At 40.2% G+C, this 20,158-nt stretch overlaps 1 protein-coding gene across 2 annotated transcripts in view; it reads right to left on the bottom strand.

The window, feature by feature from the left end:
* The window catches only part of ELAVL4 (ELAV like RNA binding protein 4), an 85,927-nt gene that overhangs the window by 39,655 nt on the left and 26,114 nt on the right, over positions 1-20,158 (bottom strand). For both annotated transcript variants that reach the window (XM_012518821.3, XM_012518820.3), the window contains exon 2: positions 13,003-13,243. In XM_012518821.3, coding sequence (XP_012374275.1) covers positions 13,003-13,243 — 241 coding nt within the window. The remainder of the gene's footprint in view (positions 1-13,002; positions 13,244-20,158) is intronic.

The raw sequence follows: 20,158 nt of genomic DNA on the forward strand, positions 1-20,158 counted from the left end.
ATTTAAGTTCCCATATCTTTCTACTGCCTTCCCATACTCTGCCTCCTACTTATTCCTTGGAATTACATAGTCCAGTACTGAATCAGGAAGAGACATCTGCTTTCCCTCTTCTCCCCCTTCACCTATTTCTTGGCCCTGGCAGTAGGACCCTGAATGAGAAGGGTGTAGGCATTATAAGTTAGAAGGGACCTCTCCTGTTCATAGGATACTTCAGTTTACAAAGTGCATTCAGTGGTGTTGTCTGGTTTGAACTCCAAGTACCAACCAAAGAAGGTCAGGTAAGACTCGTTTATTATTTCCCTGCACATGGCTCTTCTGCCTCTTTTATTTGAACCTATAATTAGCACTATTCTTGTTAATTATATGTCCCAGAGACATAAGTCTTTGGTCTGTTCATATGCTGGGTGAGCCCTAAATCTCAGTGGAGTTGTAACACTTACTCTCCAGTTCATCAGACTTACTCAGGTAAACTAACAAAAAGGATGATGATGGACAGTGCCCATCCCCAAAACAGGAAGTATCTACAATTGCAAGCAAGACAGTTCCATCCATCCACCCCATGGGATCTAAGCCCCCTCTCAATCAGAAACAGAGTGGGCACCACCATTCCCAAAATTGGGGAATGAACAATGGACTAAAGTAGACTTATTATTAATCTATTATAGACTTATTATTCTAGCAATGGCAGAACGTATATCATTGATATAGAGGCAGTGGCTACCAGAGGTTCTGAGGGGAGGGAGAAGGAAGAATAGGTGTAAGATGGGGTATTTCTGGGACATTGGAATGGTCCTGCAGGACATTTCAATGATGTCATTATACATTTTGTCAAAACCTATATTTTTGGGACATTGGAATTGTCCTCCATGACATGTCAATGATGTCATTATACATTTTGTCAAAACCTATAAAATTGTGTGGGGCAAAGTATAAACTATAATGTAAACTATAGTTCATCGTTAGCAGCAATGCTTCAATATATGTTCATCAATTGTAACAAATGTACCATATTAATGAAGGATGTTGTTAATGTGGGAAAGTGTGTGTGTGTGTGTGGGGTATATGGAAATACCCTATATTTCTGATGTAATATTTATGTAATCTAAAGCTTCTTTAATAATAAAAAAAAATAAAGAAGGTATCTACTGTGCTGTATTTTGAGGAAATGGAGGCCTAAGGGGATTAAGTGACTCATGTAAGGCAACACACGCAGTTATTAAGTGGGTGGGCAGTGCTTTGTTTGAAGTCTGTCACACTTTTGGTTAGTTTAGTGACTGTGCTTTTTTGCCCAGAAAGAGTTTAGGGGGATGTGTGTGTGTGTTGGGGGTTGGGGGGCAGGGAGGCTCTTGGGGGCCGCTCTCTCTTTTACACTTAGAGGGTGGTCTGTCTTATTGGGTATGCTCCACTGACTGGAGAGGGGCACCAGGAAGAGAAAAGGTAGTTGAGGACTAGTTCCAGTTTTCAGGGCCAGAACCAGGAAATGAGGGTGACATCTGAGTTTCCCGTTTGTTGTCCAGCTCAGGGTTTTAATGAATTAATTAATTTTTATTTTAAAATTTTTTCTTCTTTATTTTCTTTTAAATGTTACATTAAAAAATATGAGGTCCCCATATACCCCCCAGCCTCCCTACCCCACTCCTCCCACATCAACAACCTCTTCCATCATCGTGGCACAGTCACTGCACCTGGTGAATACATTTTGGAGCACTGCTGCACCATTTGGACAGTGGTCTACATTGTAGTCTACACTCTCCCCCATTCTACCCAGTGGGCCATGGCAGGACACACAATGTCCAGCATCTGTTCCTATAGCACCACCTAGGACAATTCCAAATCCTGAAAATGCACCCACATCATATCTCTTCTTCCCTCTCCCTACCATCAGCAACTACTGTGGCCACTTTCTCCACATCAATATCACAATTTCTTCCCTTACTAATCACAATAGTTTACCAGCAGAACACCAGTAAGTCTATTCTAGTCTATACTCTATTCCTCCATCCTGTGGACCCTGGGATGGTTAAGTCCAGTTCCCCTCTACATCAAGAGGGGGCTTAGATTCCACATGGATGATGGATGCAATTCTCCTGCTTGTACTTGTAGGCACTCTTGGCTCCCTGGTGTGGTGGTTGGCCCTCTTCACCTCCCTGTTAGCTGGCCAGGGTAAGTCTAATAAATCAGAGGATAGAAGCTGCAAGTCTGCTGAGGCTCAGGGCCTGGTTATCACATGGACAGCCCAGAGATTCAGGTCTCCTGAGTATACACCAACCCAAACACCGACCACAGGTCCGGTAAAAGTAACAGAAAAGGCATGTGTAGAAAGGTCATATCTGAGTCCAACTCCATCACACTCAGTAACACAAATTCCAAAGTAGGGGCAACCAACATGGCCCCAAACTCCAGAGCCACAGCTCAGGGTTTTGGATGAAGGAGAATGAGTTGAACTTACTGTGGATACCATCACCAGGAAGATGGATGCAGAAGACTGACGTTTCTGCATGCCCAGCCTTGGGGTCTGAGGGAAGCAGGCATACTGACCAGACTCAGAAGCCAGCAGCAACTCAGTTCAGGGCAGCAGGCAAGGAAGACCCACTTCAGAACACTTTTCGGCACATTGCCTACTTTATACTCTATGTTAATGAACATAGGGACTCCACTCAGGCAGCTTCTTTCTGTTACTGCCTGCTCTGGACTTAAAAAGCAAATCAGCCAGTCCAACATAGGTCCAGGTAAGAAAGATAAGCTTAAGAAGAAAAGAGAAATTCATTCTACATATGCGATTTTAGGCTTCATATCTCATCCTGTAAGATAGCTGGCAGCTGTCTCCACAATCAGAGGCCTGTGTATCCAGAGTAAAGGCATAATGGGTGTGGTGAGAAGAGAGAGGTGCTCAGATCCTGGTTTATCACTTGAGAAAGAGACGAAGGTGTCACCATCCATTTTTCCTTGTTGTAAAGAAAACTCAGAGTAGGTCGGTTGGCTGCAGGTCTGCTGCTTCTCAGACAAGGGACTTGGCCACATTTCAACTTATTATGTTCTTTCTGGTCTCCTTTGACCGTTCTCTGCCCATGTTCTCTGTTTTCCTAAAATCTACAGCAATTTTACCTCTAGCTCTTTTCTATATAACCTTAAAGGATCAAAGTGGCATGTCAATGAGTAAGAGCAGAAAGAGGAAGAAGGAAGAGAAACAAGCAAAGAAAAGAAAAGAAAAGAAGAAATAAGAGAACAAAAAACAAGGAAAAAAGTCAAGTGCTCTTGATACAAGTTTTCCTTGGCCACACTGGTCTCATTTGTAAAGTGAATATACACACTACCAACATTAGATACATCAACAGAGACAAAGGAACTACTAAAGATAAAAGCTCTGGAAAAAAAATATAAAGGGCAAATACAGGAGTTATTAAGTATATTCTTATGCTCATACTACCAATAAAATGATTTAATCTGATTCATGGTGTTTGTGAGAAGAAATTCTATTAGCAGTTTTAGGAATTAGAATAATTACCCTAACTAGCTATATTTCCTTTGTGTTGATGGGGCCTAATGTCTCACCAGGACACCCAACTACAAAATCATGGCCAAGCAGAAAACCAAACTTACAAATCAGCAAGAAATTTAAGCAGGTGGAAGGAGAGTTACTGAGCAAACATGTACCTGGCCTCAGCAAGATGAACAATGTTTCTCAAGTCATAGATGCATAGGAAATCTGCAAATTGTCAATCTCCTGTGTTAGGTCGGGTTGTTTTGTTTTGTTTTTTTTCTTCAGCAAAATAGAAGGAACATAGGCTTTTGAGTCTTACAGACTTCAAACTCTCAGCTCCATCACTTATTAGCTGTGATCTTAGATAAATTATCTAACCTCTCTGAACTTTAGTTATTTCACCAACACAGAGAGAGTACCAGCATTTCCCCTACAGAGTGGTACTGACTGTTGTATTCACTGTCCCTTGAAGATATCTCTGAAGCTTGGCTTTAGCTGCTTCCTCTGCGTGCATTGATCTCCTACAACAAGTTCAAGGTCAGGACTGAGACTTACTCTTCTTTGATACTTGCTCTGAGAACCCCAGCCCACTGCCATCTTTCTCTGCTTTGATCATCCTGCGGTGGATTGAATTCTGCACCCCAGTTTGGACATGTTCTTGGACTTCATTCTGGGGGGTGTGGACCAATTATAAATAAGATCTTTTCAAAATGTTACTTTAGTCAAGGTGTGGCCCAACTGAATCAGGCTGGGTTTTAATCTGGAATTCTTTATCAGCAGAGTAAAAGTCATACAGAAAGAGAAGCCAACACAGGCAGCCAGAGGCAGGGAGTCAATGGAACCCCAGAGGAGAAAGGAGAAACTACCATGTGCATTGCCACAGGTTGCAAAAGCCAGGGAACTCCAAAGATTACTGGCCTGCCAGAAGATACCAACCCGGAGGAAGCAAACTTGCTATCCTCTGAAACCACAGCCAATAAATTCCTATTGTTAAGCCAAACCATTACATGGTATTTTTTTAACAGCCAGGAAACTAAAGCACACCCATAGCTGATAGTATCTTTGCCTTCACTCAATAGCAGCAGAATGGTAAGGTGACAGAAAGACTGTAAGCTTTGCAGTCAGACAGACCTGACCCCAATCACTGAATAACTGATCTGTCTTCCTCATCTGTAAAATGAGGACAATGTCATTTATCATGCATAACTGGTATAAAACGTCAATGAATTGACATATATAATATGCCTCACACTGTAGCTGATACCCAGTAGATATGCCATCAAACCTCCAACTGCATTGCATTGTTAGGAATGCTTTTATCCTATCTTTCCAGTGATATTAATAGCTGGGGTCACCAAGATTAAGTTTAGGCCTTGGTGAAAAACAAAACAAATCAAAACCACAAAACCCCACAAATTAGCGCAGGTAGATTTACAGTGATCTGCATCACAAGCAGGCTCTGAGCCCCTTCCAGACCTGTAAGCCCTTGTAGGGTCCCCTAATTTGTATTGACTTCTCCTACCTATTGGCCATGCTGGCAGCAAAATATGGGTACAAATTATATCTTATCTTCTTTGGCTTTCTCACAAACCCTAATATGGAATTTAAGAGAAGAGAAGGAAAGGGAATAACATTTATTTGGTCTGAGAGAGTAGACACTAAATAAACACCATTGGCTGACTGAAAATGTTTTACAAATGTAAAAGCCTTATAAAAACATATGGTCTTTATCTTAATTTTATCTTCTTTTTAAACTAGAAATATTCTCTCCCATCAAAGCCCAATTTTGGGGCTGTAGAAAAAAAATGAAAAAGTAACTTAAAAATCTTTAGGTTTTACTAGGAATAAAGATAGATGTAGAGTTCATCAGTTAAGAGCAGTAAGAGAGATGTGAAATGGGTGCAGGGGTAGATTGAAAAAAGAAATCACCACTACCATACCCCCACAGAAGATAAGAAAAAATGAATTCCCCATTAACACATTTCAGAAATCACTTTCCTCCTACCCTGAAACTGATAAATTACATTTTTAGATAATGTGTGGAAATTTTTTTGATATTACCTTCTTGCTTAGTCCCTCATCTCAATCAACCAGGTGTGTGTGTAACTGTGTGTGTGTGTGTGTGTGCTGTGGGAAGGAGAGGCAACTGGGTGAACAGGGAATTGATCTTGTGAACCAAATAGTCAGTTAAAACACAGAAATAGAAAATCCTTAAAATATCCAGGTCTGATTCACATCCTAGGCAAAAATCCTTTGAGACATCTCTCCTGGGATGTGAGAATACTTTCCTATGGTTTTCTGAGTTCGAAAAGAGGGCAAAACCATCTTATTTGGAAGGGAATATGAAGGGGAAGGGAGCCAGGGGGCAAAAGACAATCATACCTGGTCTGTAATCCTGTCTATTGCCATCCTGGGGAAAAAACTGTGTCAAAAGATGCATAATGAATGTACTTTCACTAACCCTGAACCTCACAGCTCCACTCAATTGCCAACCTGTCCTAATTAGAAAGGATGGAAGGTCTCTGATTGCCCTTGATGGGAGGTGTAAGAGGCACAATGATTACATGGTTCACTATTTGCACTTAATGTTCTGACATTCTCCAAGTACCCCTGTTAAAAAGGCAGTCTCCTATCTTCCTGTTTTCTAACCCCATTAGGCTGCCAAATCTCCAGACCTAAAATTTTTCCATTTACCCTCAACAATAACCACTCCTCTCCCCAATACAATAAATCCAAATTACTTGATACTTCTTTGTAGAATATGTATAAGATGACTGCAGGGAGGTGATAAATAAATGACAGATGCAAATCTGCCTGATTTTTCTCTGAGTTCAAGAAACACATGAAACTGTACCAAGCACATTTTCCAAATCAGCAGCAAAATATGCTGATAAGTGCTACTATTTCCTCTACTCTTCGCATCACTAAGAAATATCCCTCTGATGTGCACAAAGAAAAGTTCATTTAGCTAATCAATATCTTGAGATTTTCTTGGATATGCATAATTGAGGTTGGGTTTTAACTATGCTTAAACTTAAGGCAGCATTCATCTCAATAAAGTGCTTGCAAAATAGACTAAAGCAAAGATGCAAAGAGTGTTTTGTGAAGAAAGAAAGTTATGCTAAAAAAACCTCTCCAACTCTATTCTTCTTTGTTCAGGTAAGCAGTGACTTGTTTAATTGAAAAAAAAAACAAACCTGTGGTATTTATTTTTTTTAATGCATAGTCTCCTATTTTCCAAAACAAAAGATTAGGAGCTCTAATAATGTTTTCTCTGTACTAAAAGTTTTCATTCCCTAGATTTACAAGGTGAGTTGGTTTGTAAATGGGAAAATACACTTTAGTATTTTTGGGGAAACTGTCAGAGATAAGCTTTGTATGGGACAACTCATAACTAGTCAGACCACCCTGGGTTTAGGTCCCAGCTCTCCCACTTGGTAGCAGTCACCTTAGGCAAGTTACTCAAGAGCAGCTAAGTCCAAGTTTCTTCATCTGCAAAATGACTGTTGTGAAGATTACACAAAATCCATATATTGATCTCAGCACAATGCCTAACACACAGTAAGTGCTCAATAAACATTGGCTTTTATTATGATTCTCTAAGAAATCTCAATTTACCACTTAAATGAGCTAATATATTTAATACATAAAATATGGTGCCTGGAATGCACAGAAGGCACCCATATACAAAGCTGCTGCTATTATTCTTATTTGTCTTTGCTAGGTACTATAAGAAATTATACCAGGGAAGCGGACTTGGCCCAGTGGTTGGGGCATCCGTCTATCACATGGGAGGTCTGCGGTTCAAACCCCAGACCTCCTTGACCCATGTGAAGCTGGTACATGTGCAGTGCTGATGCGTGCAAGGAATGCCGTGCCACGCAGGGGTGTCCCCTGTGTAGGGGACCCCACGCGCAAGGAGTGCGCTCCATAACAATGGTTGCCCAGTGAGAAAGACCTGCCCAGGAATGGCACCACACACATGGAGAGATGACGCAACAAAAAGAAACACAGATTCCCGTGCCGCTGACAAGAACAGAAACGGACAAAGAAGAACATGCAGCAGATGGACACAGAGAACAAACAACTGGGGTGGGGAGGGGGAAGGAGAGAGGAAAAAATAAATAAATCACCACTTAAAAAAACAAAAAGAAATTATACCAATAAACTCATCTTATGGCTGAATTCACATTTCAGGAGTGAATTAAAAACACTTCCATATTTTAGTATTTTTCAAAGGTTATCCCAGAAGTAAAACTAAATCAAATGTCCAAAGTCCCTCTAAGTTCCTTAAAAGTATATAAGGTAATATAAAACAATCTGCAACCCTCACCCTTCTCCCTCTTCAATCCGAGAGCCTGTACGCTCCTGGCCTTGATGCTTTAACAGACGCTCTCACCACTACTATGGTCCATGTCCCAGATCTCACCAACTGAGCAGGACACAGGATACTTTTCACAAATCTGAGAATGAACAGAAGTTACTGATGTCACTGCATCAAAACTGAGTTGGCTCCTTTAATTAGAGATGTGGTTCCAGATACAAAGGCAGTAGGCAAAGTATTCACCCTGATGTCCACAGTGGTGAAGGCTTCTTTTTGCTATGCTTTAATTTTCTATTGAATGATAACGTTATTTAATTTTTTGGTATGCCTAACTGCATTTGGCAATCTTTCTTCATATTAGACCACTGCTTCCAAAGAAGTATGTTTCACTCTACTTCCTTTTGTCCAAAACACAGGGGAATTTAAAAATGCTTTCTTAGACTGGAATTTTAGCTGTAATTCTTTGCCTTTCTTTCTTCTACCCATATCCTAACCCCATCTTTCAAATCTGCCCCAATAGCTCCAGCTCACACAGATCTTACCCTTTCTCAACCGCCTCTAGCACTCATGGTCTGCCCATGACCAGTCACTTGATATATTCAACTTTGTGATTGATAATGTTCAGTTTGGACTGCCTTGTACTCAAAAACTCCCCTTCAGACCTCTCACTTGTCTGGGATGGATAGAAAAGTACTTTTAAAAACTATACTGCATAGAAAGCAGATGTGGCTCAACAGACAGAGAGTCTGCCTACTACAAAGGAGGTCCAAGAGTTTGATACCCAGGCCCTCCTGGTTTGTGTGGTTAGCTGGCCCAAGCATAGAGCTGCTGCATGCAAGGAGTGCCAGCCAACGTAGGGATGCTCCTGTGTAAGGGTGCCCCCTGCACAAAGAGTGGCCCCTGTGCAAGAAGCTGCCCTGTGCAAAACCGTGGCCTGCCCAGGAGTGGTGCCACACACACACAGAGCTGATGCAGCAAGATGACACAACAAAGACACAGATCCCCAGTGCTGCCTGATTAAAACACAAGTGGACACAGAAGAACACCCAGCGAATGGACACAGAGAGCAGACAATGGGGGGGGGGTGAGAAATAAATAGATAAATCTTTAAAAAAAAGATGACTTTAAAAATTTTTTTAAAAAGGCTATACTGCATGGACATACAGAGTGACATCATGAAAAAATATAATTCTTTTCTGTTACTATGCTGCAAATAATCACACAATCTGGATAGGCATAGAAAACCTCTATTGTCTTACATTTCTTTCTTTCTAGGGATTTTTCTTTGTTCCCTTTTTCTCCTTTCTTTATTCCTTTTGGGGTGGGGTGATAACAAAACAGACATTAATAAAAATGAAATTTAGCATTCTAGCTCTGCTGGTTTCAAGACATACCGTGAGCCACCTAAACCCATCCTGGCCAAGCCACATGTTTCCTCTCCTAAAATACTGATGATCCAGGAACTTGGATTCCATAAGGCAATCTCAATGCTTGCAAAGCAAAAACAAAAAACAAAAAGGCAACAAAACAAAAATAAGAAACTAAATCAATTCTCCCAAGTCCATGGGAATAATATAATTTCTACCAAGGGTTTGGTGTTCTTTGCCTGAGTTTCTAGGTTGCCTGAATCCTACACACCCTTTTCCTTTTTCTCCAGGAGCATAGGCTGCAAGTGGATGAAGGAGTAAAGCAAAGAACTTGGCTTCTATTGCCATCACGTGCTCACGGAGGCACACAAAAGCATCTCAGGACATGTATTCTCTCCCCAATAGGGGCAGGGAGGGATGTTTTTTTTTTTGGAATTCCATTGCCTAAACTAAAAAAAAACACAAAAAACCTAGCTTATTCTGATATGTGTCCTTGCCCAATTGGAAAAAGAAAATCTAATATGTTTGAGAAGATAAGTAACAAAGATGTCCAAAAGCACTGTAAGGGAATCTAAAACCTGGCACTTTCAGTAAATTTGGCTCTTTTTTGTAGGAAGATGGCTGAGTTGTATCCCTAGAGGATGATAAATATTGTTATCTTCACCTCCCTTTATACACAGGAGTCTCGTTTAAAGCTTTGGTGCATTAGTTAAACTCTCCAGAGAGCAGCCACCAACCTCTACTCAGAGGAACACAAGCTTGTGTTGGGTAATGCGGTGGGGTAAAAGGGGTCTGAATTTAACACAGCAGAGGCACCCTGTACATGCTTCTGCATAAAATCGTATTTTGGAGACTGTGGGTGAATCTTAGCTCCACCACCTACTGATGACTGCTGTCCTAGGGCAGTTATTTGACCTTTCTCATCTAAGAAAATGGAAACCATTCTGAGTGTTAAATGAAATAAGGTATGTCCAGTGCTTAAAAATACATGGCACAGAGCTAGCAAGTATCTGGCACAGAGTGAGTACTTGATAAACAGTGGTTATTATGTTGTCGGCATCATAAAATTTAAGTCCACACCCGAACTTCCTCTATATGAACTCAAGTTGAGAATTCATTGACAACCCATAGCTAGAGGTGACTCCAGCCTGCCAGCAATGCCACCAAACAAAGAGAGACTTACTCTCAACGGATCTCAACCTTATAAATCAGAACCTTCTAAGGGGAGCCATTACAATCTCTTCAGGTCTGGTTTGAGGTTGGAAAATCTTAATCTTGAATTCTTATCTCTTTGCCACTTCATCCCCCCACATCCTCCCACCAATATTTAGAACTCCTTGCAAACTTCACAGGATCGAGATGCATTGAGATCTGTAGGAGGTGTTGGAGGAAAAGGGGGGACTGGGATGTTAAAAATCAGGGCAACAAAAATACCTATGATGTCATTTTCCCTGACTTCTAAACCACCAGCCTTTCAACTTGTCTGGTGTGATAACGCACCTCTCCAAGACTGTCATGACTTGACCCCAAATGTAGGCCTCAGAGGGTTTTCTGTTAGAGAGATTCCCACCCATTTCACATCTCCCCATAGCCCTATCTTTCCCTCTTTCTCTGACTTTTGAGCTTAGCCAATTAAACCTGAACAACGGGTAGATAGAGGAAATATGCTGCATCTATGGAATGGTACAGCAGGGACCCGTTTCACTGTTAATTTAAAATGCTAGAATTAATTAGGTAGTGTAAATGAAGAATGTAATAAGCACTCTTTACAACCACAAGTTCTACTTTTATTAAACACTGCTACCAACTGAGGGCAAATATCCGTGGTCTCTCTATATTTCCCTGCCTCATTCCCATAAGTTGTCTACAAATAAAATTCTTTTTTTGTGTGTCTGAATTAAAACCACCCCACATAATTATAAATTTATGCCTGAATTGTATTTTTGCGTTCAACCCATAAGCTTCTTCTTTAAGCTCAGATGCTACTGTATGTCTCTGCTTGTGCTGGAGAGGGTGCTAAACAAACCAAAGTTGACAATTTTGGTTTTGTATACCAAATTAAAGGCTGTCTTCGAAGCTGTCACTCCTATTCAAATCCACTCGGTGAACTACTAAATTAGCATTCTTTCAGTAAAGGAATCTGCTTGTTTAAACATGTGTCTTTAGAAAACAAGGAACAACACCATGAATCAGTACTTCTCAAAAATCTCACTACAGTTCTAAAGGAACTCTTCTGAAAAGGTGATTAATAATATTCACTAATATAGCTGGCAGAGTCCCTATTTATAAGGTAAGGCTACACCAAAAATATATTTTCTATGCACAAGTGGGAGGAAGAATCATATGGTTAACTGGTTTTAATTTGGTTTGAATTATCATCCTATTATATAAAGATTATTCAGGAATCTAAACACTGGCTTTCTGAAAATAAGGGCAATGCTGTTAAAGGATAAATGATCCAGTGCTCTGGGATAAGATCATTAGAGCCCTGTCCTATTATGGAGACCCTGACACCATTTTTCTGTTCTGGCCACTCTCCTTGAAATATACTAACTTATCTATAAAAGCCCCCATTTAATGAATGATCCTGTATAGGATCCTGTATGATGCTGTATAGCCACTCTTGTATTTAATCCTCCCAATAAGCTCTTTGAGATAAATAATTATTTCCCAATTTAACAGACAAGGAAACTATGTTTAGAGGATTCTATGACTTATATTTTAGAAATTAAAGTAGTTATTTTAGTTTTATGATACTACAAAGTACTTAGTTTATAAGGGGGCAAATGCACATGCGAAAAAGGAGGCTGGGAGAACACATACATACACATGCACACACATATACTATATTCTCTGATCTACTCCCCTATTTTAATCATAGAGTTTCCTTTTCCTTATACAGGTCAATTACTCATCAGTTAAACTGTCCAGAGAAAGGAAAACAAAATTTAAGACTCAAAACTGACAAATACTAAAAGTTGAGCATGAATGTTTTCAGCATTGGCTTATTGGAGAGCAGCAGATTCACTGCCATCATTATGTATTCCACTGTATTTCTAAGAAAATATTCTCACCTATAGTAGGATTATAGGCAAACTTACTCCCAAGAATTATAGCATCAGTGTTTGGCAAACATTAGGTCCTCAATGTTCTTTTAGGAAAAGAATCAGTACCTAAAAACTCAATTATTGAAAATATATAGGGTGCTGTTTCACTTTCAAGTAAAAAGTCCCTGACTTCTCAAAGTGTATCTTTGAAACAAGCAAATAAAAACAATACCTTAAATGCAGATCTTCATTATGCACCTCCCTTCTACTTAAGAGCAATTGCATTTCAGAATAATCTGCTATCCTTAGGGTAGATTCCTCACCAGGGACAATGGGCAGTTGTGTCACCCTTCCACAACTCCATGACAGCCCCCTTTAAATAACTTATATCAGACACATGGAAGAACATTGGGCATACACAAACCAAATGTTTGAGATACAAACTATGAGGGAGTAAAGGGAGGTCAGTGTGCAGAAATGAGAATGCAAGAACAGAGTGAAGGAGTGGCTGATTAAGAATAAAAAGGGATAAAAACCAAAACAAAGTTTAGGATGCTCCAAATTATCATCTGTTTCCCAGTGCTACCAATCCACAGTAGGGTTTTATGCCTATGTACACACATGTGTGGGTTTAATGACGGTGTCCATGCCATTATTACACACAGGATACACATGTGGACACTCAGATGTATCATCATGCATCTGTATTTTTGCTAAGGTCTGTGCATCTTATGGAAAAACGTACTGCAAATCCCAAGCCTGGAATACTGAAGATGAGCATACCTGTAATTTTGTCTCTCACGAGTTTGCAGGATTCTATTTCACCAATGCTCCCAAAGAGACTCCTGAATTCCTCTTGAGTCATATTCTGGGGTAAATAGTTGACTATGAGGTTGGTTTTGCTGTCATCTGTGGCTGCCCCTGTCTGCATGGGAGAAGGACAGTTTCTATTGTTGCTGGAGGGTCCATTGCTTGTATTGGATGTCGGGCCATTTGACACCTGAGGCTCCATGGTGCTAATTATCTAAATAAAAATAAAAATAATAAAACTAAGCTCTCTGTAATCTGAAAGACACAATTAAATTCTCTTTTAAGATTTTATTTTGTTTTATTTTTGAAAGGAAAGAGAATAAGATAAAGCAAGATGGAGCAAAAGAGACTGGGTTGTGAACACGGCCAATTTAGAAACATGTTTTTAACCAAAATGTTAAACTCCCCTTGTTATTTTTAGACCAGCCCGTAGATTTTGAACACAGACTAGAATGCAGTGGGAACTCTCCCATTATTTTGTTAATGAAAAGCTAATTCCTGTTTTCATTACACAATCACTCTCAGAAATGTATACTTAAGCCACACCAAATTATAATTAAAATGTAAAGTAATAATCATGATTAAAATTATAGTTCCATTAAAACTGAAAAAGCTAAATATAGAGGACTACACTCACAAAATCAAATACAGTACCTGTTTATTAACTATCTCATAAAGATAAAATGACATTAAATTAAGTGAGGTCGTTCCATATGGGAAGGGTTTAGATTTTCACTGATGCTTAATCACTGATCAAACTTCAGATTTCATTAGCACATTCTGGGGAGCTCTAACGTCATCTAATGATTTTCTTACCCAGCCACTTTGCTACCGTTTCTCCTGGACCTCTAATAAAATAAAAAGGAAAGGAAACGTTATCTCTAGCTGTCTACCTTAGGTCTAGCATAGCCCAATGCTGGTCTCTCACACATCACTCAAAAGACTTCTCTGGATTTAAATATTTAATTAAACAAAGATTTTCCAGATGTGTGAAATGGCCAGCAGCATGCTAAAGAGATTAACAAGAAGTAGTCCCTACCCTCAAGGAGCTTACAGTCTAGTAGAGGACACAGACAGGTAAAAAGCTCAGGTAGGACAACTGGCATATAGTAGAAGAGCAATTACTCCTGCTTATAGGGTAGGGGATTTAAGGAAGGTACGGAGAAGATACTAGAATAGCGTTTTAGATATGAAATGGATTTAAGCTCACAGAGTCAATTCATGAAGATGCACTGTATTGGATATTGAATACCGGGAATCACAAAACTGCAGAGCCAAAAGTCACTTAAGGCAATGAAATCTAGTTGAGTCCTCTTATGTTTGACACGAAGTCCTGAGACATCCAGTGATTTCTTCATCATCTCAGAAGAGTGGGGCAGTCTGGGCCTGCACCCAGGTTTTCCCTCCCAAATGTAGCCCATCAGTCCTACTGTTCCATTTTATGCTGCACACTGTCCCTTACCCATCCAACAAGACATGACTTCCATCTCCTCTGAAATGGGTCTGTATTTCTGCAGTTGGAACATCGGCTCCTTGGAAATGAAATCAGGCTCAGTCATTTACTTGTTGTGACCTTGGGTAAGGACTTACACTCTAGGAGCTTCAGTTTTTCTCATTTGAAAATGGAAACAATGGAAACAATGTCACCTACCACCAATGCAAGGTGGTGAGAAAAATCCAGTGATTTATATAAAGTACCTGGGGTGGTATGAACGTAGCCGCAATCACTCATGTTTATTGAGTTTATTAAAGGCACTCTGTCAATCACCTGGCTTGATTTCTCTCACTGATTTCTCACAAGAAGGCAATGAGATAGATTCTAGTATTCTCTACATATTAAAGATGAGGAAACCAAGGCTTGGTAGGTATATGATAACTAACAGCTTCCATTATCATCATTTGGCTGCTCAGAGATTTTTTTTTTGTGGGGGTAAGCATTTTTGTTGAATGTAACATACATGTAGTAAAGTATACAAATCTTAAGGATACAACTTAGTGAATTTTCACAAAGTAAACAGAACCCACACCTGGGTAACCAACTCTCAAATCACAATATAGAACATGACTAGCATCTCAGAAGCCTTCCTCATTGCCTGCCCATCCTCCCCATCATTTCTACCTCCCTACACCAAAGGCAACCAATATTTTGACTTCTAATCCATAGATTTATCTGTTTTTGAAATTAAATACATGGAATCATGCAAAAATTACTCTTTTTTGTCTTTTTCACTCATTAGTTTGGAGAGTTATCCATGTCATTACTTGTAGCAGTAGGTTCTTCTCCCTGTTGTAGAGAATTCCACTGAATGAAAATACCAAATTTTATTTATCCATTATACTGTTGATGAACATTTGGGTTGTTTCTAGTTTTGCACTATTATAGATAATGCTTCTCTGAACATTATGTATATGCTTTTGGTGCACATATGCATAAATTTCTGTTGGGTATATTCCTAGGAGAAGAGGGGAATATTCAGTGTCTGTTCAGCTGTAGAAGACACTGCTTAAGTTTTCCAAAGTGGTTGTACCAATTTGCACTCATATCAACTCAGTATGAGAGTTCTAGTTGCTTGGAATCCTCATTAACATTCACAGATTTTTTTTTTTTTTGGCTTATGTTCTCATCTGAAGCAGAGTGGTATAGTAAAAAAAAGAAAGAGTTTTTGAGTCAAGATAATAGCTGACTTAAAATTCTAGTTCTACCACCTATTAGCTGTGTGATCTCAAGCAGGTTACTCCAATCCCTGAGCTTCAGTTTCATTTTCTGTAAAACTGGGGGAAAAACCCTTCTGTGTAGTGTTATCTTCTGGATTAAAGATCATATATTAGGTGCCTAGAACACAAAATGTTTAGCATCATCATAACTATTGTTCCTTGTCATATCCCACATACAGGTGAAGTGCTACTCTAATTGTTTTCTCTTCTGATGATCATAAATAGGAAATGGAACAAAAGCAAAAAGGAGGTCTCAAGCCAGGGAAATAAGGCAGGTTGAGGAAGGTGGGGAGTTTCTAAGATTCTTTACCATCACCTAATTAATATAAGTGGATCCATCTCTCACATTATCTGATCTTCCTTTTTGGCTTCAAGCCAGCTGTGGGATTCTGGAAGATGGAAACAGACAGCAAGTAGAAAGCAAAAGCTTTCTTAATCAAGCTCTTAAATCAAGAGGAATCTTAAATCAAGCTCTCCTCAGGACTGAAAGTAACTATACCCAGAAAAGCCGATTCAGCTGCTCTGCCCTTGAGGCAAGGGTCCAGAAAAAGAATCAGGGAGAAGGGCCCAGGGGAAGGGGGATATGCTAATAGAGATGATGTTGTAAAGCGTCAGCACAACTGCTGGCTGGGAGGCAGGTTTCCGCTCTGCCAAGCCGCCAGGCCTCCTGGGTCTGTGCGGTTCCTCCATTTGCTGTGTTGTCTCACTGCTTCACTGAGTCAGGTGTCCAGGCAACAAACACAAGAAACACTGCCAACTCACTAAGGAACTTGAAAAAGAGAATTTATCCAATTCAGGAGGCCCGGCTGGCAGGACCACAGAGCTGCTTAACTACTACATTTTGATTTAATGGCAAAAAAAAAAAAAAAAAAAAAAAAAAAAATCACAAAAAAACACAAAACAAAGCACAAAACATTCCCACCATCTATAGAAACTTCCCTGTTCTCCACCTTTCTCGGGGCTGCTTCGGTTACCATTTCATGGCTCCCCACAAACATCTAGAAAGAAATCTTGCACCAAGCAGCAATGTAAGTCATACCCAAGCATGCTGAGAGTCTGTGGGATCAATACTGTGAAAGGTCACCTCCCAGGGAGGGCTCTGACAGCCAGGTTCATCTTTCGTTCATTGAATGCCAACCCCACAGACACATGTGATGAAAGCCAGCATTTGCCTATGTAAATATCTCATAGGACTCCCTGCTCCAAAAGAGAAGTATTCAGACCTTAGCAAAATAATTTCAGTTCCCAAATGGGCCTTTTGAATTTCCTTACATCCTATGTGGGATTTCCTAATTTGTGTGGACTTCTGGAGTTAAACCCTATCTGTCAGCCAGACAACTCCAACTGGGCTCACACCTTCAAAAAGGAGCCAGAGTATGTAATGTTTGCTACTGAGCTACTTCAACCAACAATCTTTCTAGATTAGGTTATGCCAGTTAGGTTATGCCAGTTAGGTTATGATGAAGATGGAATTCTTTTTGCTCTGCACACACATCTACACAGTTACCCTTTTAGGTATATAGAAAGAATTGATGAAAATACAAATATGCACACACACACACACACACACACAACTATCTCAATAAAAATACACAGCCTGAAAGCTGAGAAACATCATGTAATAAGACCCCCTCACTGGCCTTAATAATGCATCTGAGGAGGCAACACAGGCTTAAAAAAACCAGAAATTTTAAATGGCAGAATCAAATCTGATACATAGTGAACCAAGGGTATTTTAAAACACTATGGAAAATAAGAGAAGCGGCCAAGATGCGAATACATTGAATGCATGAAAACAAAGCGATAGCATTTTGAGGTTATGGGATAGATCTTAAAGAGAGGACACTGGTCTTCTCTACTTGGGAAACAGACCAGAAGTAGAGTTGCTGTGTGTTGGTGTGAATCACATCCTCCAACTCAGAGGCTGGCTCGGCAAAAATCAGAACACCTGTTTCCTCAGGCAAAGGCTTTTGATATTCTGACAGCACAATTTTCATTACAAATAAATATATCAGTTACTCAGGTGTGTATATGTACTTTAATAAAACATTCTGCATGGGTCTCACAGCCAAGGTTGCAGCTGACCATGTTCTAAACCCCTGACTTGCCCTCCCTTCACATTTGAATGGCAATTAAAAACAGAATTACAGTCAGCTTCCAGGATAGAACATTGAGGAGGTTCAGTTGACTTCAAACTCTAATGGCTGTACAAAGCACTGCATTAAATCTTTTATGTTCCTGTGATATATTTTAAGAAACATTATACAGGCAGAAATTTTCCGGGATAAACTATTAGAGCAAGGCACAATACGTAGGCACTCAAATCCTGTCATTGTAATTGTCGATGGTTTGAATGACTAATTACTCACACTCAATGCATTAACCTCACCCCTCCCACCACTCTTTTCTGCAAAATATACAACAAAAGCAAGAGGGAAGACCTTAGACATGCAGCTGCCTGATCATCACTCAGGGTCGTTTATCCTCAGGGAGGGAAGGGAGATAAGGAGCTGAGGCTAAACCAGCCTCTTTCCCAGGATGCTGCTGAAACAAAAAGCAATGCTCTCTGCCCCTCATGGCACCTTCCTTGCCAGAATCATAAGGTCTTTGCAATGGTCCTAATGATCTGTTCAACTGCATTTCTTGCCACTGCCTACTCCAGGTACCGGTTACATTTCCTGGACATGCCAGGTCAAATGCACATTTAAAAAGAGATTATTTCCACTATGGCTGGATCTGGGTATGTTAGAGCAACAGAGATTTGGCCTCAGTGTGCCAGGCCCTGGGGATACACTGCAGTTATTATAGAACATTAGGGCCCACTGAGCCCAATCCCTTAATTTTAAGGATGAGAAAGGAGGACCAGAAAAGGGAAATGACTTGCTTAAGGTCACACTGCTAGTTAGTGGCAGAGAGAGGACTGTAGTTCAGATCTGGAGACTCTTATACTTGTCAACTCTTGTGACAAAGCAGGCATAACCACTGGATGAGGGTTTCCTTCTCTTTTGTGGGGGAGGAGGGGTGGCCATACCATAGGAATGCATGTGAACAGAGGTATAGAGAACTGTCTACCTCCTCATCTTTCTGTGTATAGTACTTTACAGTTCACAAAGAATCGCAACCTCAGCTCTGAGCTCCATGGCACAGAGACTAAGTCCTGCATGTAGAACAGGGCCTGACGCATGGTAGGTTCTGGGTAAAGGACTGTTAAGCGAATGGACGTTCAAGAGCTCACTGGATCCCCCAACAACCCTGTGAAGTACAAGCCAACTGGATATTAACACCACTTCCATTTTATAGATAGCAAAAGTGGAGGGAACAGATAAGTAACCTAGAGTCTAAGTTCCCCCAGCATTTATTCATTCCACAGTCATTTACTGAACACCTATTATATACCAGGCATATAGTTAAATATTATTTTAAATGCAGATTTAAAGAAACATTCAAGTAGGAGACTTGACTTTTGACTGGCATGGATCTCTTGGAGAACTGTTGAGTGCCTTCAGCCTTTTTCCCTAGAAAAATGTACATGCATTTTACATAAAAATAAAGCCAATCCATTGTTTCCAGATTAAAAGTCCCAACTTGTGCCTTCACATTCAAGTCTGACACATATTTGGAGCATCTCTGTGTAGACTAACACTCTTTACTACTTGATAGGGCAGTTTAGGAACCCCGCCCCATCCCTATCCAAAACCTATAACTCTCCCAAGGTTGGTGAGAGGACGCTGGCTGCATATGGTGTCCATTGCCCTCATTGGGTCTTTCCACATCCTCATGTCAGTTCCATCTGGTCAATCAAGAGGAGAGAGTAGAGCCTTGTGGTTCATAGTAGCCTGTGGTCTTACTGGTATAAAAAGGGAATAATAATAGTACCTATTCTTGCAGAATTATCATGAAGATGAAGGAGATCATGAATGTTAAGATTCAACATTATGACTGGCACAGTAATCCCTCCACAAATGTAAATTACTACTGATGTTAATATTAATATAACAGGGAGAAAGATAAATCCCAATCCCTAATAAACCAGGTTAGCAGTTAGAAGAAAAAAGCTAACCGATAGCAATATAGATAATAAAAACCTTTTCTTTCTTCCTTCCTTTCATATAATTTCTTGCCTTCAGAATTCAATCATTCATTAATCAAACAAATACTCATTGCATAAGGGTCCAAATGTCAGAACATGTCCTATGGCTAGTAAAGTTCTTGAAGTATATTGAGCAAGACCACTCTAAAAATCTAAAAGGCGGCGGACTTGGTCCAGTGTTTAGGGCGTCCGTCTACCACATGGGAGGTCTGCGGTTCAAACCCCGGGCCTCTTTGACCCGTGTGGAGCTGGCCCATGCGCAGTGTTGATGCATGCAAGTAGTGCTCTGCCATGCAGGGGTGTCCCCCATGTAGGGGAACCCCA

This window comes from Dasypus novemcinctus, chromosome 9 (genome assembly GCF_030445035.2).
Source record: "Dasypus novemcinctus isolate mDasNov1 chromosome 9, mDasNov1.1.hap2, whole genome shotgun sequence".
Classification (NCBI taxonomy): Eukaryota; Metazoa; Chordata; class Mammalia; order Cingulata; family Dasypodidae; genus Dasypus; species Dasypus novemcinctus.